The sequence below is a fragment of the Zalophus californianus genome, chromosome 7, assembly GCF_009762305.2.
Source record: "Zalophus californianus isolate mZalCal1 chromosome 7, mZalCal1.pri.v2, whole genome shotgun sequence".
NCBI lineage: Eukaryota > Metazoa > Chordata > Mammalia > Carnivora > Otariidae > Zalophus > Zalophus californianus.
In genome coordinates this window covers 132,195,229-132,217,931 of record NC_045601.1, presented here as the reverse complement: position 1 = coordinate 132,217,931, position 22,703 = coordinate 132,195,229, and the positions used below count along the sequence as shown (strand labels likewise).

Below are 22,703 nucleotides of genomic sequence, written 5' to 3'. Positions count from 1 at the left end.
TGAAAGAAAAGAAATGAACCATCAGGCCATGAAAAGACATGGAAAAACCTTACATGCATACCACCTTAAACGCATATGAAAGAAACCAATATGAAAGTTTACAAACAGTACATTTTCAATTTTATGACATTCTGGGAAAGGCAAAACAATAAGGACAGTAAAAAGGTCAGCGGTTGCCAGGGATGGGAGATAGGAAGAGAGATGAATAAGCAGATCACAGAGGATTTTTAGGGCAGTGAAAATACTCTGCATGATACTTTAATGATGGATCCATGCCAGTATACATCTGACTAGCCCACAGAAAGTACAACACCAAGAGTGAAACCTAAGGTCAACTATGGACTTTCGGTGATAGTGACATGTCAGCGTAGGTTCATCAATTGTGACAAATGTCCCACTCTTGTGGGGGATGTGATCATGGGAGAGGTTCTCCATGTGTGGGAGCAGGGAGTAGAGGGAAAGTCTCTGTACTTTCCTTTCCATTTTCCTAACCTATTTTATAAGGGGACTTTGGCTAATCTAATAATTGTCACTGTGATACAATATTGAGATTTTTATGTTACTAAACTAAATTGAACATACTTCTTGGTTGAATGGTTTGAAAGGTGTTTATTGAGCACCTACTATGCCAGGTACTTTATATTCCCCCTTAAAGTCATTCTCACGACCCTGGGAAATGAATATGCCCATTTTATAAGTAAGCAATCAGACATTCATAAAGATAATAAACTCACCCAACAGAGTCAGAATTCATACTCAGGTCTGTCTGACATATCTGTGCTTCTCCCTTTATATGCAATACTTCAAGAACAGTCAAAGAGTCACACAACAACTTTACCTAACCAAAGCTCCCATGTGAATCAATAATCTCCAAACATTTTTCTCCTTCTATGTATGACCTTATATTTCAAGTCAGTGGGCCCTCTTGACAATTTATCCCTAGGAAGACTAGAGCTCTACCTTTTACTTGCCACCCTGCCTCCTTGATCTGCTTCCAACAGTACAGCCTCTAGACCTTCACCACAGTAAGGCATTTGGTCCTTTCACTAGGCAGAGCTGGGAATGTAATGGGAGAAATTAGGTGGACCTAAGACTTGAAACTGTTCTCCCCCTCAGGGGAGGAAAAATCAGTGAACCTCAGCAACAGATTTATGGAAACTGAGGACTTATGGAAAAAATTATATTTTTATGAACCCACACAAATAACACAATTCTTTTTCTTTAGGGTCACCAAAGAGCAATCACAAGAGAAATGAAACCAGTTATAATTTAGAAAAGACACTAAAACGCACTCAAGATTCATTGTGGTTATTGGACCATATTTGAGGTTTGTAGAGATTGACAGAGAATAAAGTCCTCTGAGAACCAGCAACTGGAAAGAAAATTACATCCACTTTAATATACACCAGTGTTGCTGAGTCTATGTGCCCAGTTGCAGTGAATGCATCAAATATTTGAATCAATGTACAAATAACCATAAGATGCTTCCCATTTTCTTCCAGATCTGAATGATGAATCTTGGCTGTAGAGAAGCTTTAATTTAGATTAACATCCACTTCTTTACTTGGTCCCTTACTATGCCTTTTTTTTTTTATTTTTTTATTGTTATGTTAATCACCATATATTACATAATTTGTTTTGGTGTACTGTTCCATGATTCATTGTTTGTTCATAACACCCAGTGCTCCATGCAGAATGTGCCCTCCTCAGTACCCATCACCAGGCTAACCCATCCCCCCACCCTCCTCCCCTCCAGAAACCTCAGTTTGTTTTTCAGAGTCCATCATCTCTCCTGGTTCGTCTCCCCCTCTGACTTACTCCCCTTCATTCTTCCTCTCCTGCTATCTTCTTCTTTTTCTTTTTTCTTAAAATATGTTGCATTATTTGTTTCAGAAGTACAGATCTGTGATTCAACAGTCTTACACAATTCACAGCGCTCACCTAACCTATGTGATTTTCTTCCAAAACCAGTATCACCATTTCAGTTCTGTGTAGAACAACAAATTTAATATGAATACCTCCTGGTCTGAGCCATGTTATAAGATTAAAAGGAACCACATCTTTCACAATTGGACTTTTTTTGCCTCAATAATATATTTTATCAATTATTAATGATGTCTTATTAATTACTACTCTTCTATTTCTCTCTGCCACTTGCCACCAAAGATCTTAGTTATCCAAGTACTATGGTGATGAGATTTAAATTAAATAGTGTTAACACTTTTGAATGAAACATACCCAATTTTGTGTAAATAAGTCAGTGAGAGGGGCACCTGGGTGGCTCAGTCAGTTGAGCGACAGACTCTTGGTTTTGGCACATGTCACGATCTCAGGGGTGTCGGGATCCAACCCCATGTCTCCATATGGGCTTTGTGCTCAGCGTGGAGTCTGCTTAAAGATTCTATCCCTCTGCCCCTCCCCTCACTTGCACATGGGCTCTCTTTCTTTCTCAAACAAATAATCTTAAAAAAAAAAGTCAATGAGACATTGAAAATATTTTTTAAAAAAGAAAATATATTCATATTTGTGTACAAAGGACCTGCTGGTAGCTTTTCTCTGGACAAATCATCTACAATAAATGAAGCTGACAACATGGCAATAAAAGAACTGAAGTAATGCCTGATTGAGTGATTATACCAGTCTTTTCTGTGTTGGCTAAATTCAGTCATTGTTTCCTTTCCACCTCAGTATTTCCACTTCAATGTTCTTAATAAGTGGAACCAGGGAGGAGATAGAACGCAGATCCTGGTAGCTGTAACTCTCCTGAATTGTTCCTATAATTGGGTTTATGAAAGGACTGTAGATGATATATTTCTTTATGAGGTAACTTTACAGCAGAAATTGTTCATACAGATCATATTATATGAGCTGTAACAGAGAGGCCAATGAAGTGAGTTTAAGGCTAATTTGAGCTTACTTTGGGTTGACCTGGTATTATTTTTATGGATGGTTCTAGCTGGTCTTCGACTTAACACACACATCCACATATGTGGTTGCTATTCCATCAGACAAGATGACATGGTTTGACTCAGATCTTGGTGGACATGAAAAATACAGGCAAATTTTTTTTATTTCTAGAAATACCAATGTTCTTAAGATACCAGAAAGAATACTACCCGTACTCTAGGTGCAAACACATGAATAGACTTTGAAAGACAAAGCAGAATTTTCAAATCATCTAAACAGCAAACCAAGGGCGCACTGACTATGCTGTCTGGTTGCTTCAGAAAGTGGGGAGGATTTTTGTGGCAAGGAGTCAGTGGTACACAGAGTGTAAGAAACACCTTTGGTTAAAACATCAGAAACCGCACTAACAATTTACGTCTGCACATTTAAAATGAACTCCTTACGTGAGAAGATAAAGGAAAACTCTCAGGTCTTTTACAACTTGAAAAAAGACTTTGTCACTTTGAAGTTTTGCAAAATTATAGTAATATATCAAGGCTCTAATTTGCTTAAAGCCTATTCAGCAAATATCTTTGTATGTCAAAATGCAGTAAAATACACTTGCGAAAATTATGTGGTATCATAAATTATATATAATGGGGAATCTGTGATTAACCACAATTTGGTGTGGTCTGCATTGCCCATCATACCTCCAGACCGAGACATCCGCTGAAACTTTTTGCTTTTATATGAATCAAATCCCTCTCAATGGTGAAACAAAGACAAAAAGTACAAATAAAAATAAGAACCTATCCACTCCTAATTTTGTTTCTGCCTGTTCTATTTCAGTGGAACACGTTGAACATGGAGAAATTGTTTCTAGAACTAAGAAGTTGCCTTACATGTGAGGTGGCTCTGAGTCCCATGCCAAAACTGCTGGAGGAAGTCACTTTTCTTACTGAAATAGTTGCTTCCTTGCTGATTATAGCCAGCCTCATGACCAGATACAGCAAAGATGTGGCTGGAAGGCAGCATAGGGGGAGATCTGGAGGGAATGCAGGGCAGCTGGCTTCACAGCTGTGCAAACCGTATAATTCTATGGTTTGAGTGGGAGGTAATGAACAGCCCTAGACTTTGAGCCTCTTCCTCTCAGAAATGAAGATCTGGCCTTGAAAACTTTGGGTGTGTTGTTTAAGGTCAAAACACATAATCAGGACATTCAGTAGGGGGAAGGAGCAGAGCATGAAGAAAATGGGAGGGGAGGTTGGGAAAGAAAAGTGCACTTGGTTATTTGGCTGAGTGCCTGCCTATGGCCAAGTTGGACTGATGCCCCACATGGTCGGTGGTTCTAGAGTGCAGTACAGTTACTTTTAGTTTCAAAACGACAAACACTTCTAAAAATTTAAGCACTTTGTGTCTTATGGATTGATAATAATATTCTATGGCAGCCAATAATATTCTATGGCAGCCACATGTCATTCCATGATGAGAGTTGACAGTGGAGGCACAAAGGTCGCCTACATTTATAAATCAGTAGATGCTATAGTCAGTCTTTCTGAGCTATTTGGCTATGTTGAATTTCTGGCTACGGCAAAGGCAACATTTTCGGTAGAATTAGTCTGGTTTTCACACTTTCATTCCCATGTCTTATTTGTGCCAGAGCTAGACATCTAAAGCTGTCCCATTCACCCAGACCACATCTGTTTCTTGCCTTTGCATAGTACTTGGCTCTTGGTAAAGCATTTTCACGTTTGGTCCCTAAAGTAACAACAAAAATTAGGCAAAGAGTGTTATCCCCATGTTACGGGTTTCAAAGATTCAGAGATGATTCAACCCTTCACCAGCAGACTCAGATTTTGGGATCAGCAAGTCTCCAAACCTGTCACAGAACACTTGTGCCCATGATTCAGGAAAGAGAAGATGCTCCTCCAGGTTCTCAAAAGCTAAGATTCTGAGATTTTTTGATGTTCACCTGGCCTACACGGATGAGTTCTCAAACTGAAAAGTTGTGTTCTCTCTCTTTTCTCCCTCCCTCTTTGCCTTCCTCCTTTCTTCTCCCAATATCCCTTTCTCTGCTCTTTTTTTTTCCCCTTCCCACAAAACACCTCCTCTATGTTCAGTGGATCACTGGAAAGCCTAGTAGTTATTGTACCGGCATAGCCATTTCCAAGTGGCCATTTGCAAAAGATATTTCAAAGTTGATCCATTCAACTTCAGTCAGAGTATAGACTATGAAATGTGAATTTCCTTAACTTTAAGAGTCTGAGGGTGACTTCCTTTCTCATTTTGGACCTGTCATATTCACTCAGTACTCCAGACAAGAAGCACTGAATAGACGTAAAATTTAGCTCAGAAAATTTGTTCCTTATATGGAAGTTCCTGAATTTGTAGCTCATTTGGTCTTATAAGATGTGGTAACTAGAAGGACATCTTCCTCTTTCTTTTTCTTTTCATTCTTTCCACTCTTTTCTGTTTTGTAGTATCTTGGAAGAATTGAACAAGGATGATACAAAACACAGAAACCTAATGAAGCTCGCTCTCCACTTTGTGTAATGAATATTCACTATATGCCAGGCATTATTCTAAGCTTTTCACATTTAGTAAAATTATCTGCTCTTCAAAAAACAAAACCAAACCCAGAAAACCCTCCAAGATGGTCCCCATTTTTAATTCCATTTTATAGGTGAGAAAATGAAGACAAGAGAGGTTAAATGTCTTGCCCAAAGTCAGATGGATAGTTAAGTGACGAAGTGGGGATTTGAAACAAAGAAGTCCAGTTTCAAGAGTATATCTGCACATAACCACTAGACTACCTTGAAAAAGAAAGGAGTCTGTCTCATTTCTCCTCTTTGCACTCTGCAGGGCTGTGTTGTGATTTCCGTGGCTCCTAGGCATTTTTGCCTTTAAAAGCCCCTTTCACCACCACACACACACACAAAAAGTAAAAACTACATTTTATTACGTACTATGTTGGTATAAAGACAAATATAAACGAGGCTGGGTTATATTCATTTTTTCTCTTGATTTTACAAGAAATTAAAACATTTTTGTGGGCCTTGAAAAGTATTGCGAGCCTGGGCCCTGTGCCTACTCTACCCAAAAGCTAAGTTGGCCCTGACTCTGGGGTTTTTCTCTCTCACCTTGATTCATGTCCAGTTAAGAAAATGAATTTACCACATTCTTTGGGGGATTTCCTTGCAAATACTGTTTCTGAGTTCAGAAATAGCACCTGATAAACTACCAATGAAGTAGTGTTTTTTTAGACTGTAGGTTATAAAATCATTTAGATGGGTTCTAACTAACATTTTCATAACTAGCCTATGTTAGAATGGGAAGGGATGGGCTAGGGTAATATAGAAAACATCAGAGTATATTTGCACCTCTTAAGGTATTTTGAGAAGTATTTTATTCTAGTTATAAATATGCATGTGTGTAAGTGAGGTGTATAAAGTGCATTTCTTTTTTTTTCCTTTCTTTTTTTTTTTTAGAGAGAGAGCTCAAGCGGGAAGGGGCACAGGGAGAAGGTGAGAGAGAATCTCAAGCAGGCTCCACACTCAGCACAGAGCCTGACGTGGGGCTTGACATCATGACCCCAAGATCACAACCTGAGCTGAAACCAAGAGTTGGCGGCTTAACCTACTGTGCCACCTAGGCACCCCTAAAGTGCATTTCTTAGTGAGTCCTAGCCAAACGTTTTTTAAAATACTGAGCTAGGATGCATTTTTTAGTTCTATCTCTTTTTGTTTCCCTTAGCCATGTTCAACTTAAAATGTGACCTTATGGCAAAGCTGACATAAGCTTGCTCTCTTATAAGAAATCATGGCCATTAAGAATATGGGTTTGGAATCATATAAAAGATGATCCAAATTCCAATTCTTCACCTTATTCCCCTAATTATTTATATCACCATTGCTAAGTTATTTAACCTCTTTGTCACTCAGTTTCTAAGTGGATAAAATAAGGATTGTAATAATCATGCTAATCTCCTAGGGTCATTATTAGATATAAATGAGCAAATGCTAATAAAGCCCTTGGCACAGTAGATGTTAGTGAACACTCTGTATATGCAGACAACTTATATATTTATTTCTGAGCCAGACTTTATTTTTAGCCTTAGGTTTGTCTAACTGCCCATTTGATACCTCCACTGGGATGTCTAGTAGGTGTCTCACATTTGACCTGTCTACATTTGAACTTCTGACCCTTCCCCCATGCTCCAAAATGGCCCTTTTATCCTCAGTTGCTCAGGCCAAACCTTTAAGGGACTTCTTGGTCTTTCCTTCTCTGAATCCACCATGAAAGCTTGTCGGCTATCCCTTGAAATACGTACAAAATCTGACCACTTCTCACTGTTGCTGCTGTTGTGAGCCACCACTATTTCTCTGGGTTGCTGTAATAGCATCCAAATCAGCTTACCTGCTTCCTCATTGTCTCACGATCGTCTGCTCATACAACAGCAGCCCCAGCGATCCTTTTTAAAATCTCAGATCGTGTTACTCTTATGCTTAAATCCCTGCACCGTCCCATATTTCTCTAAGAGGAGAGTCAAAGCCTGGCAGTGACCCACCAGATCCTGTGTAATCTGGTCCCGGTTCCCTCACGAATTTCCTCTCCAGCCACCCTGGGCTCCTTGGCAGGTCTTGAACATACCAGGACCACTGCAGATACAGAGCCTTTCCATTTGCATTCCCTAAGCTCTCTCTTGCCCTGTCCTCTACCCATACTGGCATTGCTCATTCTCTCACCTACTTTGGAGAACTTCATTCTCATTCCCCCTTCTCAATGTCGCCTATCCTGCAATCCACCCCTTTCTTTGCCTCCAGGTGCCTTATACTCTTAGCTTGCTTTATTTGTTTTTGCCCTAATACTTAACCTATAAAATACTATACAATGTATGTAAATATTATATTGTTTATTGTCCATAACCCACTTTTAGAAGTTAAAATTTATGAGGGTTAGATGTTGTTTTGATCACTAATGTTTCCCAAGTGTCTAAAAACATGGTCTAATACATATTTAACTTCTCAATATTTGTTGAATGAATAAATATTATTATATTATTATTTCTTCTTAAACTTCTTCACTGCCCCCACAAAGCACGGGTCCCAAATGGAATAGGGATAAATTCAAGCATAATGAAGCTCTTTCTATACTCTTGTTTGCGCCATGATTGAGTATTAAACCAACTTGCTATCATAATTTTGTAGAGATCCAGAAATAATGGGCTTTCTATGTCTATAAGTGGCAAACCATCATGTTAATAAAGTTCAGTATAGTTTCAAAACCAAGACATACTTTGAATCTTCATGACTATAATTACAGCCCAAGTGTTTACTATTCAAAGATTCTGCTTCTGAATTGTTAGTTTAGGCTATACAGATGTGGTAGAAAAGATCAATAAGAAAGCTACAGACTTTTACACAACACTTGCCTTCATAAATGTTAAATAACTAGTAGTGTTATTTGTCCTGTTGTCCTTCGATAACCTGTGTAGAAAGTCATGCCAATCCATTACCATTCAATAAGGCCATAAAATTGATTTTTGTCTTTTATTTAACTATCTTACATTATATAAAAGACTTATAAATTAAAGCAATTAAGATGTCAACATGGCCCACTTTTTTTCCTCCTGAAATCACATCCACTTCATCACCTACTGAAGTAGGTGGGGACAGATATGAAACAAAGGGGAAAAGATGCTAGAATTCTTGTAACATACAATGAGGAACATATTATCTTTATTAATAATTCTTTCAGGGCCTCTTTTGTTTACATGACATAATACACTGGGTATAGTACATGTCCCCTTTTTCATCTTATCAAGTCAAGGAGAAAAATAGCTCTACAAACTATCTTCTGTTTCCACTTGTGTCTTAATACCTGCTTGTACAATAAATAATCACGAATTGAAGTTGAATTCATCAAGGAGTAACTAACTCCATGTGTAATATTAAAATATTTTTGCTTGGTATTAAAATATATGCATGGAATATATTGTTTTGCACCTATTCTAACCAAAAAATTTATTTGCTCCTATTACCATATATGCCTGGGAAGAAAAAGAAAAAAAATTCTTTGTAATCCATGACCAAGTTTTACAGTTAGTGTCTAGAAGTTAGGGTTATTCTATCTGAATTCCAAAGGGGTATATTTACCTTCCCTGGTAATTTAAAAGGATAAGGGGAAAATATAGATCTTATACACCCTATTTATTTTAATTATAAAAGAGGAGAGGCTAAAAAACTTAAAATGCCAATTGGGAGACTGGGTTAATATTTAGTTTTCTCACTTTCCATTTATTGCTATGATTTCTCCAATACCTTATTCAATCATAAAACAAATATTTACATAGCATCAACCGTGTTAAAGACTCTAATCCCTGAATATTCAAACTTAAAACATTTTAATTAAATGATGCTTGTAAATGTGCCTTCTAGCACATTATTAATAAGAATTAATATTGATTGTTAATATTTATCAATTCTTTCAATTAAACATATTTTCACAACTTAGTTGTAATCAAATATTTTAATTATTGCTATAATTATGCTATTCTACTATATGTTCTATACCATAAATAAGACGGCATATAAAAATCAGTGGTATAGTGTATATCCAGTAGTACAGCTAGAGTTAGAAATACCAGTTATTCATAGGAAATTTTTAGGTTGGATGAGACTTTAGAGGTCTTAAAATCTAAATCCCTCATCTTAGGGCTGAATGAATCAAGCCTAGTAAAATTAAATGACTTGCCCATGCTCTTAGAAGCAGAGATGCATTAAAATCAAGTTTTTCTGACTCTTGATTCATATTTTTCATATAAAACACACCTCCATGGTCTACCATAAGATCAAAATATATATACCCTTATAGACAAATTTAAACAAGTAACTTATCATTTGGTGATAATAGTAAATATAATACTTAAATGTTAAAAAAAATTAATAATGCCTAGACCAAAGATCCCAAGAAAATTTACCATGTGACACAGATTTTGTACTTGAGTTGTCTCATAAACGTATGGATTGTTGTTGAAACGATGACATGGTAAGCAGCCACATTAAATATTAATAGCAAAGGGCTTCCCATTTTCTCATATTGTTAATTATTTACTTTTCTTAACCTTGTTTATATTATTTATATTGCCTGGAGTATAATGCATCTAAATGCATTACATAATGAGATTACTAGGTTGGTTAGCTTTAACAACAGACCCTCAGAGAGTCCCATAATAGAGGCTTCTAGTCAACTACATGGCCATCCAGTTGGATTGTGGCTAATGAATGTGAAAAGCAGTATTTTCTCTTCTTTCTTTTTTCTTTTCTTCTCTTCTTTCTTTCTTTCTTTCTTTCTTTCTTTCTTTCTTCTTTCTTTCTTCTTTCTTCTTTCTTTTAGAAGCAATACTTTCAAGGAGATTTTGGGCCCATCAAATAAAAGCCAGACCCATATGATCTGCCTTCAATTTGAAATCAGTAAAAAAAAAAATATTATGAGGGAGACGTTGGCATTCGTCAGTGAAAGAGTGAAGGAAGATGCTTATCAAGACCTTCAGATTGGTGAAACAATCTTGAGTGAGTATGAAAATATTCACAATTTTGCCTAGGGACAGTTCTCATTGCTAAGTGATAATGGCACATTCTGGGCTGTCACTTCTCAGTATCATAGGTTTTCATAATTTAGCTAAGAGATAAAGTTTTCCTCCTCAAGAAAGGCAGGAAAGTGATCTCCTGAGACCCAGTTTATAACTTAATCTGGCTGACCCAGCCATTCTTACAGGTAGCCAGAACAAGTCAATTTGACTGCCATTATCCTCTGTGCCTAAAAGAATGGAGAAGACCAGTAGAAGTCAGAAACAGCTATTCTTGGGTGACATTGAAACTAAAACAGACCTTGACCTCCCAAGGAGGATAGGTATTCTGAGGCTGACCATGCTATTAACTTAAAATCTACTCCATGCAAAAGCAATTCTGAAAAGTCAACAAAGGTTAAACTTCCTTATGATTAGAGAAGTACTTACTGTTTTCATTCGTGGCTCAATATTGGTTTTGGGTTTTTAACAATCCTAAATCATCAGGGTAACTAGCCTTCCTTCTCTTGACATGCTCTAAGAAATTTTTGATGTGCTTAAATCTCCTATTTACCATAGTACCTCCATTCACCTCAGTGTGTAATTGCAGAGAACTTTTCAGTTTCAGCAACTTCTATGTATCAAATACTCTTCTCTGTGCTCTTAATATAAAGATAAATAAAACACACTAGCTTATAGGAAAACATCCACCAGATGAGCAGCAACTCTTCATTGCATTTACTTCAATGCAGTGAATGAATGACCTCATGAGGCAGAGTAAGTTCTCACAAGCTGAATGTCAGTGATGTTCATTACTAAGTGAGAACACAATTAGAAACACTTGCTACTAATAGTGTGAACATATTCTTCTGTTACACGATGTCCTTATAACACATTTTAATTTCTCAGGAAAAAAAACCTCTTTCAATGTTTTAAATGAGATCTGATGTGTCTGGGTAAGTTTCAGCAAATACCTTGGCTTAATTTTCTCTAGCATTTATACTATCTTCAGTAAACAATCATTATCAATATTAGCATAATATGCTAAGTGCTGAAGAGAAGTTAAAAACCTATAAAAGGGGTTCTTTTAGAAAAAATGGAAGTCATGGTTCAGAACATTTCTGTTCTATACTCTGTTAGTTTAGGTTGAAACTTGAAATTTGCATCTTCATAAAGTGATTTAAGACCCACATTTTGGTGCTATTCTTTGACTGACTTGGGACTGTAGGTGAAGGAGGATATCCTTCACTCAAGCTGTGGAGTTATTTCTGAAATGATATTATTAAGTGCCCTCAGGGACAAGACGTAGTTGAAAGGATGCTTAAGTATTTAATTAGTATTCAAAATGCCCAGTCCACTTTATTTGGCAACTATATAGATTAGTTTAAGGGAGTTGGTACCCAAAATGATTTTGTGATGTGCAAATAAAATGAATATATGTATATTTATTCCATGAAGCATTACTAAACCTCTAAAATATTAAACATGGACTTATATATAATAAGTGGGTGTGAGAAAGCAAATATTAAACATAAATAGTTTAAACCAATAAAGAATTTCCTCTGGAAAGAATAAACAGTAAGTGACTATTTGAGGGGTAGAAGAGGAGTGGGAATAAAGGGCAGATTAAAGCTTCCTTGCTTAATTGTTTATAAATTATTGTTAAGAGACAAACAAAATTCTCTCTATGCCCAAATTATGTAATTTATCCGAAGTGTGCAGGCTCATCTGTTCAGTAATGCTGATAACGACACTAATAGCTTAATTACAACTTGCTGCTCAAGGAGATAAACAAGGCTGTTTGCTTTTTAAACCAGGGGTTACAATTACTTTTAAACGCGGGGGAAAGACACATCTGCGAGTAGATCTCACTACGTCAGGAAAGCAACCAGAAACCAGCTGGAAAATAAACAAAGCGCCAAGAGTGAGCAGCCTGCACAAAATTAGAGCAGAACTGCCTGATTTGAGCATGGAGTAGTAGGCGTGAGGCGTAGTAAACAGGCGGTAAATGTAGGTGGGCAGGGATAGAAAAGTTTTCGGTGGCTAGATCTTCTGTGTTTTCCCTGGGATTCCATCATTTGGAGGGACTGGGCACCCCTCCCCCGCTTACAGTCATGTCGCTGTCACACAGTCCTTCGCTTCAGCACCACAGAGGGAGGACAGCTCCCCTAACCGCAGAACACAGCCCACTGCAGTCGCCCTCCCTTCTTTCCAACATCCTCCGGATGGCATTTCTCTTTCTTGCTGGTGTCTTTCTTGATTTTGCTTTTAGGGGGATTCTAACGGACATTTGGAAGGGACTGGGAGCTTGTTGGGCTTGTTTATTTCCAGATTAAAGGCAGACTAGTCTTGTCTGAAAAGTCCAATCTTTTAATTGGCCTCCAGAGTAATTCAACCAGAATAAAAGATTGCAAGTCACTGGATTTAATCTGGTGGCAAAATGGCTCAACCCAACTCAGGAGTGGCTGAAACTTGAAGCTCCCTTTTAGTGTTTTATGTTCTTGTTTTGTTGTAAAAGTAAAACGAGGTAAACAACCTTTATTAACTGCCACTCTAGCCCTTTTTCTCCTGTGCTAAGCCAAAGACATTAAGGAATATACCAGAGTGTGGTAGCAAAGGGGTCAGTGGTACAATTTCTAATATCACTCAGTGAGAAAACAATCTCAGTCACAAAAGAACTCTTCTCAGTCCTTCTGAAGACTCCTCACAACCATATCCTGAATCTGGAACATACAAGTGAAGGATGAAGAGTTCCCTAATGAGACCATAGGCTACTACAGCATGCCACAAAAATGGCCAAAGCTTCCCCCAAGAGAGACTTCATTTCCCTAGCCCTAAATCCAGAGGAAAACATTTTAGGAATGACAAGGAGCATATGATCAAAACCCCAAATCACCAAGACAGGAAAATAACACTCCAAGGACCTTGGCCACTTTGGTACTTTCAAATTGCCATTCTTCCAGTTGTGAAGATATGGGTACGTGGCCACCACATCTTGTTTCTCTACTCAGAGTTTTCTCTTTTGTCCAAACTTCTCAATAGTGTATACAGTACATATCATTTGAAGGTCCTCTTTGCTCCAACACATGCACACACATACTTTGATTCTTTTCCATTTCCAGGGATTTAGTTTTCTAAAGAAAAAGGTATTAACTGGTTTCAAACCTATTTTGAGGGAGGGTCTTCAGAAAAATGCCCTCACTCTTTTTGCACTGGAATTGGTAGAATATTAAGGGACTCTAGAAAGGAAGAGACACAACCTGGGGAGCTTAGGAGGCATTCAGAAAAGGCAGCACTATGAAGTTAGTGGTGAACAACTTCCTCCCAGTGATAGTGACCATCTACTAGTAACAGAGGGTGAAGTCGGCCTGTGAATCTGGAGTAGCTGCAGCAGAGGGGACAGCAGACATTGGGTGCCTCTTATCAGGTACCCTGAGAGGTCTCAACTGAAGCAGTTTGATTTTCTGAATCCCTCAGTCCTTTCTACTGCCCCTTCTTCCTTCCCTCCATCCCTTCTTCCCTCCCTCTCTATCCTCCCTCCCACCTTCCTCCCTCCTTTACCTCAGTTGTCCTTTTCACTTAATTCCATCTGGGCCAATTTGGGCACCAGTACCAGTGACAAAATCAAATCACCTAACATGTATCCTATGGACCGTGTTATTACTATCATCATCCTTAGGGTTGCTCTCCAACTGCTTGGTGAAAGCATAAGGTCCTGTTCCTAGCTGTCAACCCCCCACTCTCTCACCAGCCCACACCCCAGCGGTGGTATCAACCCAGCAAAATCACCAGTCTGAATGTCACCAAGTTCCACCCTGTAGTAGCCCTGCCAGCAAACCTCACCAGCAGAGCCTTGCCAGACCCTCCGCCCACAGCCAGGGCACTTGCATCCGGATCCGGCTCTTGGTGATTCCTAAGATCATTGTTACCACTGACAACACTTTCTTCTCATGGAAGGGGAAAGCCCGCGTGTGACTCCTGGGCGGATGTAAGGCTCCACGCACTACCATCCCCCACCTCCGCAACACACACACACACACACACACACACACACACACACACACACACACACACACACACACACACACACACACCCCTCCGAATACCGGCGACACAAAGAGCGAGAGAGCGAGCCCGGCGCCCGGCTGGGTAGGAAGGGGGGCGGGAGGGAGGGCACTGCCGGGAGGGGGACACCCAAGGAGGGGCAGGGGGCTGAGCCAGCCGGCGAGGAGGGAAGTGAGACGAGGAAGCCGGGTGGGGGAGAGAGCAAGGCGAGAGGGTCGTCCTTACCTGCCCCTAGGTTGAAGGAGATCCTGGCTTCGGCGAGGTACGGCGTGTCGCTCTTGGAGCGGACTCTTCTGATGGGCCGCCGGTCTATATCATCCTCCGAAGATGCCGCCATTAATGTGGGAGGCAGGAGCAGGGTCGCCCGGCGAGCTGAGAGGGAGAAGGAGATGGAGAGAGAGAGGGAGAGAGGCGGAAAAGGGAAGGAGGGGAAAGGAAGAGGCTCACACACGGGGAGGGGGAGGGGAGAGGGGGATGGGAGAGGAAGGGAAGGGGACGGGGAGGGAGGGGGAAAAGAGGGGAAAAAGGAAAAAAAAAGAGGGAGAGAGAAAGAAAGAGAGCAAAGGAGAGAAAAGGGTGAAGGGAGAGAAAGAAAATCCGTTAAGGATTTGTGGACTGGAGCAGAGATCAGGCTATCCCAGGCTTGCGCCCAGGGTTCCCCTAACTCCTCTTGCAGCCACAGGGCCAATGGGTCAGTGTTCCTGATTGACAGCCCGCCTCCTGCCCGCAGCCCCAGTTTTCAGCTGTTGGCACAGATAGGCTGATGAGAAAGGGAAGACTCCAAAGCAAAGATGCTCAGTCAGCACTGTGCCCTCTCCCGCCAAACGCACTTACTCTGCTCTTCAAGTGCACACTAGGGTCTCCTTAGCCCACAGGATTCTCCAGACTGAGGATGCCTGGCCAGATATAAAAACTTCAGCTTTCCTTGCGTGGAATTATTATTGCTGGAGTGCAAGCCCCTGGTGGTCACTGAGGAGGGCTCTGCACACAGGGTACCCCTCTGCTCCCTCTTTCCCAAACCGGAGCTCAAATAAAGATGCAACCAGAGCTGCAATCCTCAGAAGCTGTCTTACCTGCCCCCTTGAACCCTGGAGGTGGAGGATAGAGGAAAAGTATATACAAGTTTGGGAGGAGTTCAGCAATAAAGTTTTCAGAGTTGATGCTTTGAATGTAGACTAGGCATATTCACACAGAATTGAGTGACCCTCTTCTAAAATCACTAACTTCTAGGATGTGTTTATGTCTACATAAATATCCATTCATTTTAACCTTTAACTTTCTCTTTATTTGGTGACTTCGGCGACAAATAATGGTCTTTGCGTTGGACCTGTAGTCTCTATAACCTTGTGCCATTGAGGTGAAGATCAAGGGCGCTTTACATTTCTTTGAATGTTTGCACTGCAACCTTCCCACATTACACAGCACAGAAGGAAGTAGAAAGGTTTCTGGAGTGTGAATCAGAATGGTTTGATGCTCCTCCTGAATCTATTGATGGGCTAAACTCTTTGATGTTCGTCTTTCTACAGTCTCAGTCACTTGGTCTTTTTGTAGCCTGATGTTGCCACTCTCTAATAAGAGCTCACCTGGAGTACACAGATAAACGTTGCCTTGATTCCCTCCCTGCTACAAAAAAGATCTCAGTGTCAAGTCATACCCTTCAATCTCAGAGGAAGAAGTGCTGCCCCAGCTCCGCAAGACTTCCCTCTGCACTTCAGCTGTCAGTTCAAACTCTGGCACCCTAGAATTTTCAGTCTCTCTACACGGGTCTTTTTACTTCACACATAGCTAGTAACTCTTCATCTTGGGAAAAATATAGCTGCCCTTGGCCTCACTGCTTTCTCAATCTCTACCAGACTATTTCCTTCCCATTCTGCTAAAGCTTCCCATGGAACGCTTGCCCCACAGGCTCCATGTCTTCCCCCTCAGTCCCCTCTTTCATCCCCACCACTAGTTTCTATCCCCACCACCCAAACAAAGTTATTTTAGTGGTCATCATATCCTTTTAACAGTTAAATCCATTTCTTTGTTGTCTGCTCTGAAGTACATAGTAAACTATTCTTGAAGTAATCTCCTCCTTTGGCTTTCTGTACTAGATGTCCTTCCGAATTGTTCAGTTTCCAATTGTTTGCCAATTATCTGCATAGTTAATTTGAAATTGCTTATCCTGGCACGCGGAGCCCTTCGCAAACTGACTTTAACATGTTTTTCCGAACACATCCCCCATTATTTGCTTCCAGTCTGCTCAGATTTGTCCCAGTCTGGCTTACTTCTGCATCTATACCTTTGCTTGTGTCACACACCACAAATTTCTTCCCTATAAACTTTCCATGTTCTCCCTCAGCAATGTCAGATAACTCGCCCGCTAATCTACAGCATGAACCCAGTACATAGTAAATGCTCAATAGATATCTTTTAACAGAAGAAGGGAGAAGAGAGGGAGGGGTAAGGAGAGAAGCGAAAGAAGGAGTTGTTACATAAGTAATGAGTAGTAAGGAGTGAACTGGGGACCAAACCTATGTCTGCTTGATTTTAAATCCTGTGTCCTTAACTAGTATATTAGTTTGCTAAGTGTATGTATTTGGTTGCTTAGCCACACTTAAAATTCACTTTTCTATGACTTTTGCCTCATGATTATGTCCCGTTTATCTCTGTTAAACATTGATTAAAAATGGATGTTTCCTCTCCCAGGAGGTACAACAGAAGTCTTTGGCTCATCAAATGAACCATGAAGGTTAATGCTTTTACATGGCTAGTCAGGTTGCAAACAAATATTATGATTGTAACATTTAGGTTCAGGCTCTTAAGGAAGTGCAAAAGTAAGGAAATTGAGTCCAACAATTCTGAATACTGTAAAAACTCCACCTCTCTTTGAATTAAGGCAGTACCACTTGATTGTTCAAAATATTTGGGATTCTCCACCCCATTGTATTTTCATTCTTCAACCATGTCTTAAAAATAAAACCCAGTAGAGTCATTTGAAGAAACACCTAGCCCTAGCTTTCTCTGTGTTTCTTTGATTTTACATTGAATGATTCTTGATATAGAGAAGTACATCTTTCGATTTCTAGGTGTTCTTCCTTCAGCATTTTAGAAGATTAAGAACTTAACTTTGCCATTACTTTAGGTGTAATTTTCTTTAAAGGAGTCTAAATGTACTTTCATACGATTTCATTATGGACATTTTATTATTGAAACAATTCTAGTTAGATACATTTTTGACAAAAATGACATAAAAATACTACATCTGTCTACATGTTCTTGAATTAATTTATTGTATTTTTATTTCTATTATCTTCCATTTTTTGACTTCCCTAATTTACTGTTTTCTTTGTTTCACTAGTTTTTCCCATTTCCTTTTCACTTTGCCTCCTTTCTCACATCTTTCTTACAATTTGTTCACAAAATCGATCCTATTTCATGTAGCTCCCTCTCATCCTGCCTGAAGGACTCACTTCTGTGGGTTTGTTCTGATATACACACATTCTTTATTCTCTGGGATTCCGTTCATATATGTGCTCTCTTATCATAAACTATTTGAGTGACATCAGGCAAGAAGCTCTGGGGTGCAATCTGGGTTGCTGGATGCTGTGCCCAGTACTACCACTACCTCACCAAGTAACACTGGGCAAGTCACTCACTCTACCAGGTTGGATCTGTCACGTCAGCTATAAAAATGGCAGGGTCAGCTAATAACGATCATAAAGGCCCCGCCCAGCTCTAATACTCTATGATATTCGCAGCTATTTTTCTATCTCTTCTTCCTTCCATGAATATCCATGGCATATTTTGTCCCTTAATCTAAGAAAATATATTGTTCCTTTGATTTGGAACTAACCATATTTGGGAAACCACATGGTATCCATATTTCTTTCAAGTGATTTCATATTATTCAAGTTTTATTTTATACAACTGTGCATCTTTAGAATCTGTTTTTTTCCCCTCATACTGTTTCAAACATCATGTGGCAACACCCCTATGACTGTTTGTATGTGTGCAGGTGTGGGTGTGGGTGTGTATACAGAAAGAACTGAATTCAACTGTGATCTCAACAACTTTTGAATATACTTTTGGAAAAAAGATTTCTTCTTTTTGAGTAGGACTGCTGACTCAGGATGAGGATTTTTTTCTTTTCTAAAGCCAGTCAATATTTTAACACTGAAGACCCCATACATGCATGTTATCTCCAGACCTAGAGACAGAGAAAGAGAAGCAGCAAAATAGAGTGCTCAAAAAAAGTAATATTTTATACATCTATCACTAGCATGGAAGAAGATGAAGGTGGGAAGAGAAGGAAGAAAGAAGAGAGCAATAATCCATCCTAATCAAGAAAACTCTTCAGGTAAGTGAAACTTTAAAAATATTACTCAAAGTGTGTTTCTAGGACACCCCTACATTTATATCACTTAGAATACTTGTTAAAATGTAGATTTTCAAGGCCCCCAACCTGGACTTGCTGAATTTTGAGGGGATGAGACCTGGGTACCTAGGTTTTCAAAAGGCTCCTAACTTTGTCCATTCTCACCACTTGTAGTCAACATTATGCTGGCAGTCTTGGTCAGTGTAGTGATTTAAGTAAAAGAAAAGAAATTAGAAAGATATAATGATTGGAAAACAAGAATAAAATTGTGATTAGTCATATATGTCATGATAGTGTACATATAGAATCTATAAGAATCCAGACTATTAGAAATAATAAGTGAATTTGACAACATCACTGATACAATAGCAGCATAAAACATCAATTTTGTTTCAACATACTGACAAAATTAGAATATATAATTTTAAAAGAACCATTTACAATAGCATCATAACCATCAAATACTTATGAATAAATCTCACAAAAGATGAGCAGGACCTCTCCATGAAAAACTACAAAACATCCCTGAAAGAAATTAAGAAGACCTAAATAAATGAGGAGGGATGACTAAACCATTCTCATGCCCATGGATTAAAAGACACACTATGGAAAGTCATCGGTCTCTTCAAATTGGTCTATAGATGCAATGAAATTCCAGTTAAAATTCAAGCTTTTTTTTTTAAATTGACAAGCTGATTCTAAAATTTGTATGACAATGCAAAGGGATAAGACTAGCCTTATCATGACAAATAAGAAAATAGCTGGAGGATTTACAGTAGAATATACCAAGAATTACTATAAAGGTATAGAACTCAAAAACAAAGTAAGATAATTAGACAAATGGAAGAGACAAGAGAATTTAAAAATAGACCCATATATAAACAGTCACCTGATTATGACAAGAATCCCACTGTAGTATTGTGAGGGAAAGATGGACTTTTCAATAAATGGTGCTTGATCACTTAGATAGTCATATGGTGGAAAACAAACCTCGATCCCTATCTCACACCATACACAAATTCAATTCCAAATGGATCATGGACCTAAGTGTGAAAGGTAAACAATAAAGTTTCTAGAAGAAAATTTTTTCATAGAAGTATATTTTATGACCTAAGCAAAGATTTTAAATAGGACATGAAAAGCACTAACAATAAAAGAATAAACAGACATGTTGATGCTACTAACATTAAGAACTTTTGTTCATCACAAGACAAAACTAAAAATGTAACATACCAAAATATGTGGGATGCATCTGAAACAGTGCTGATGGGGGAAATTATAGCACTAAATGTCCTGTGAGACAAGAGAAAATTCTCAAATCAATAATCCTACCTCAAGAACTTAGAAAAAGAAGAGGAAAATAAATCTAAAGTAAGTAGAAGGAAGGAACTAATAAAGATAAGATCAGAAGTCAGTGCAATTAAAAACATGGAAACAATAAAAAAGGTAAGTGAAACAAAAAGCTCATTCTTCAAAAATTTGATAAAATTGATTAACTTCTAGCAAGCATAACAAAGATAAACATAGAGGGCATACAAATTACCAATATCAGAAATCAAACAGGGGTAATCACTATAGATCCTCTATCTATTAAAAAGAATACTACAAATACTACTACAGAGAATACTACAAACATCTTTATGCTCATATATTCAACAACTTAGTAAAAATAAACTACATGCAGTGTTCTTAAATAAAGAAAAGACAGCGGTGCCTGGCTGGCTCAGTCGATGGAGCATGCTACTCTTGATCTCCGGATCTCAGGATTGTAAGTTTGAGCCCCACATTGAGTGTGGAGATTACTTTAAAAATAAATCTTAGGGGTACCTGGGTGGCTCAGTCAGTTAAGCATCTGCCTTTAGCTTGGGTCATGATCCCAGAGTCCTGGGATGGAGCCCCACCCCATCGGGCTTCCTGTTCTGTGCTCCTCCCCTTGCTTGTGCTCTCTCTTTCTCTCTCAAATAAATAAATAAAATCTTTAAAAATAAAGAAAAGACATCATTAGGGGAGTGGAAAGGCAAGCCACAGAGTGGGAGAAGATATTTTCAGATTTGTATATGACAAAGGACTTGTAACCAGAATATATAAAGATCCTCTAAAACAATAATGAAAAGACAGACAACAAAACTCAATACTTTTTTTTTAAATGGGCAAAAGACTTGAATAGGCACTTTACACACAAGAAAATCCAAATGTTCAATAAGTGTAAGAAAAGATGCTTAGAATCATTACTTAATGGTAAATTCAAAAACCTCAGTGACATATCATTACACATCTGTCAATCTGGCTTAAAACTTTAAAGTCATTCAATGCCAAGTTTTGGTGAAGATGTGGAAGAATTAGAACTCTTATGAAAGCTGGTGGGAATGTAAGCTTGTAAAACCACTCTGGAAAGCTGTTTACAAACAAAGTATACATAAATATAGGTAAAAACACAAATACCCTATGACATGGCCATGCATGTCCATAGCAGATGTATCCATAATGGCCCCAAACTGGAAACAACTCAAATGGCCATCAAAAGCAAAATATACAAAAATGATTGTAATATCTTCATTACAGCGTTATACTTCATGAAAATGAAGAAGAACAAACTATCACTATAAGCAACAAGATAGATGAATCTCTTAGGCATAATGTTGAACAAAAGAAGCCAGATCTATACATTGTATGAATATTTGTATATTCCATTTATGTGAAGTGCAAGAAAAATAAATAAAGCTAATATACAGTGATAGGTGGTTACTTAGAAAGATAACGTCTTGGAGGGGTCTCAAAGGAACCTTTCTGTATCTTGACTTGAGTGGTGATTATATGTTTTAGAAAAAGTGATTACTTTTGTAAAAGTTCATTAAGTTATACATTTTATATTTGTGCACATCACTATATATTATATACCATTAAAAAATAAATTTTAGAAAGCTTTCAGTTCACGGAATTGTGCTTACTTTAATAAAAATTTGCTAGCTGCCATTTAGAAATAAAACATTTATATTATTATATAAACAAATATATCCTGGAGAATATTATGGTATGTGGAGTATTGTAGTTATTTGATATCAACTATTATTATCAATTTAAAAATAAATGCACAAGCTCTTTTTTAAGTTAAAAGAATCTTCCAGGTTATTAATATGCACAAATAAATATGATGACCATTGCATTTAAGTACCAAATGTTTACAAAACCACACTATTAAGAACAATTTAATTTGATCTGAATAAATAGTTTCCTAATGACTTGGGCCATTTTTGTGATTATCAACATTCCACTGCCCCAAAATTCTGTAGGTTTTTTTTTTCCCCTGTGTCAGCCTTAGTTTTAGGCTATCATCATATCTGTCTTTTATAACCATGATCTTTTAAGTATTCTATTCCCAGCATTCTGTGCTGCATTAAAAACAACAACAAATAACTAGATTGGAAATGCATATAAGGAATAATGAAAGAATGATGAGAGTAGGCTTCTTGTTATGCCAGAAACAAGGCAGCATTCCTCCAAATTAAACAACTTGAAGGGGATTGCATTGTCCCCCGGAAGGAGCCAGCTTGAAGGGGGTTGCATTGGCCAAATCTGTAACAATGTGAGCACAAAAAATAATTAAGTCCACTAATGAATGATAAATTATTAATAATGGGTATTCGTGAGTCCTAATAATAAATAGATAAGTGGATAAAACTGATAATAACTGGATAAGTAACTAGATAAGTAAATGCAGGAAAGGGGAGGACTCTTGCTTCCAGTAGAATGCGGAGAGCTGACATATCAGTTCAGAAGGAGTGCAGAAGTTACAAAATCGTCATTTTGCAGTCTTTGTAACACAGATCC

General features: G+C 38.3%; 1 protein-coding gene across 4 annotated transcripts in view; it reads right to left on the bottom strand.

The window, feature by feature from the left end:
• Positions 1 to 22,703, bottom strand: part of PHACTR1 (phosphatase and actin regulator 1) — a 551,155-nt gene that overhangs the window by 492,495 nt on the left and 35,957 nt on the right. For all 4 annotated transcript variants that reach the window (XR_003521322.1, XM_027601439.2, XM_027601442.2 and 1 more), the window contains exon 3: positions 14,744 to 14,890. Coding sequence is in view for 3 of the 4 variants with exons in the window: in XM_027601439.2 (XP_027457240.1) it covers positions 14,744 to 14,890 (147 nt within the window). In the remaining variant the exon portion in view is untranslated. The remainder of the gene's footprint in view (positions 1 to 14,743; positions 14,891 to 22,703) is intronic.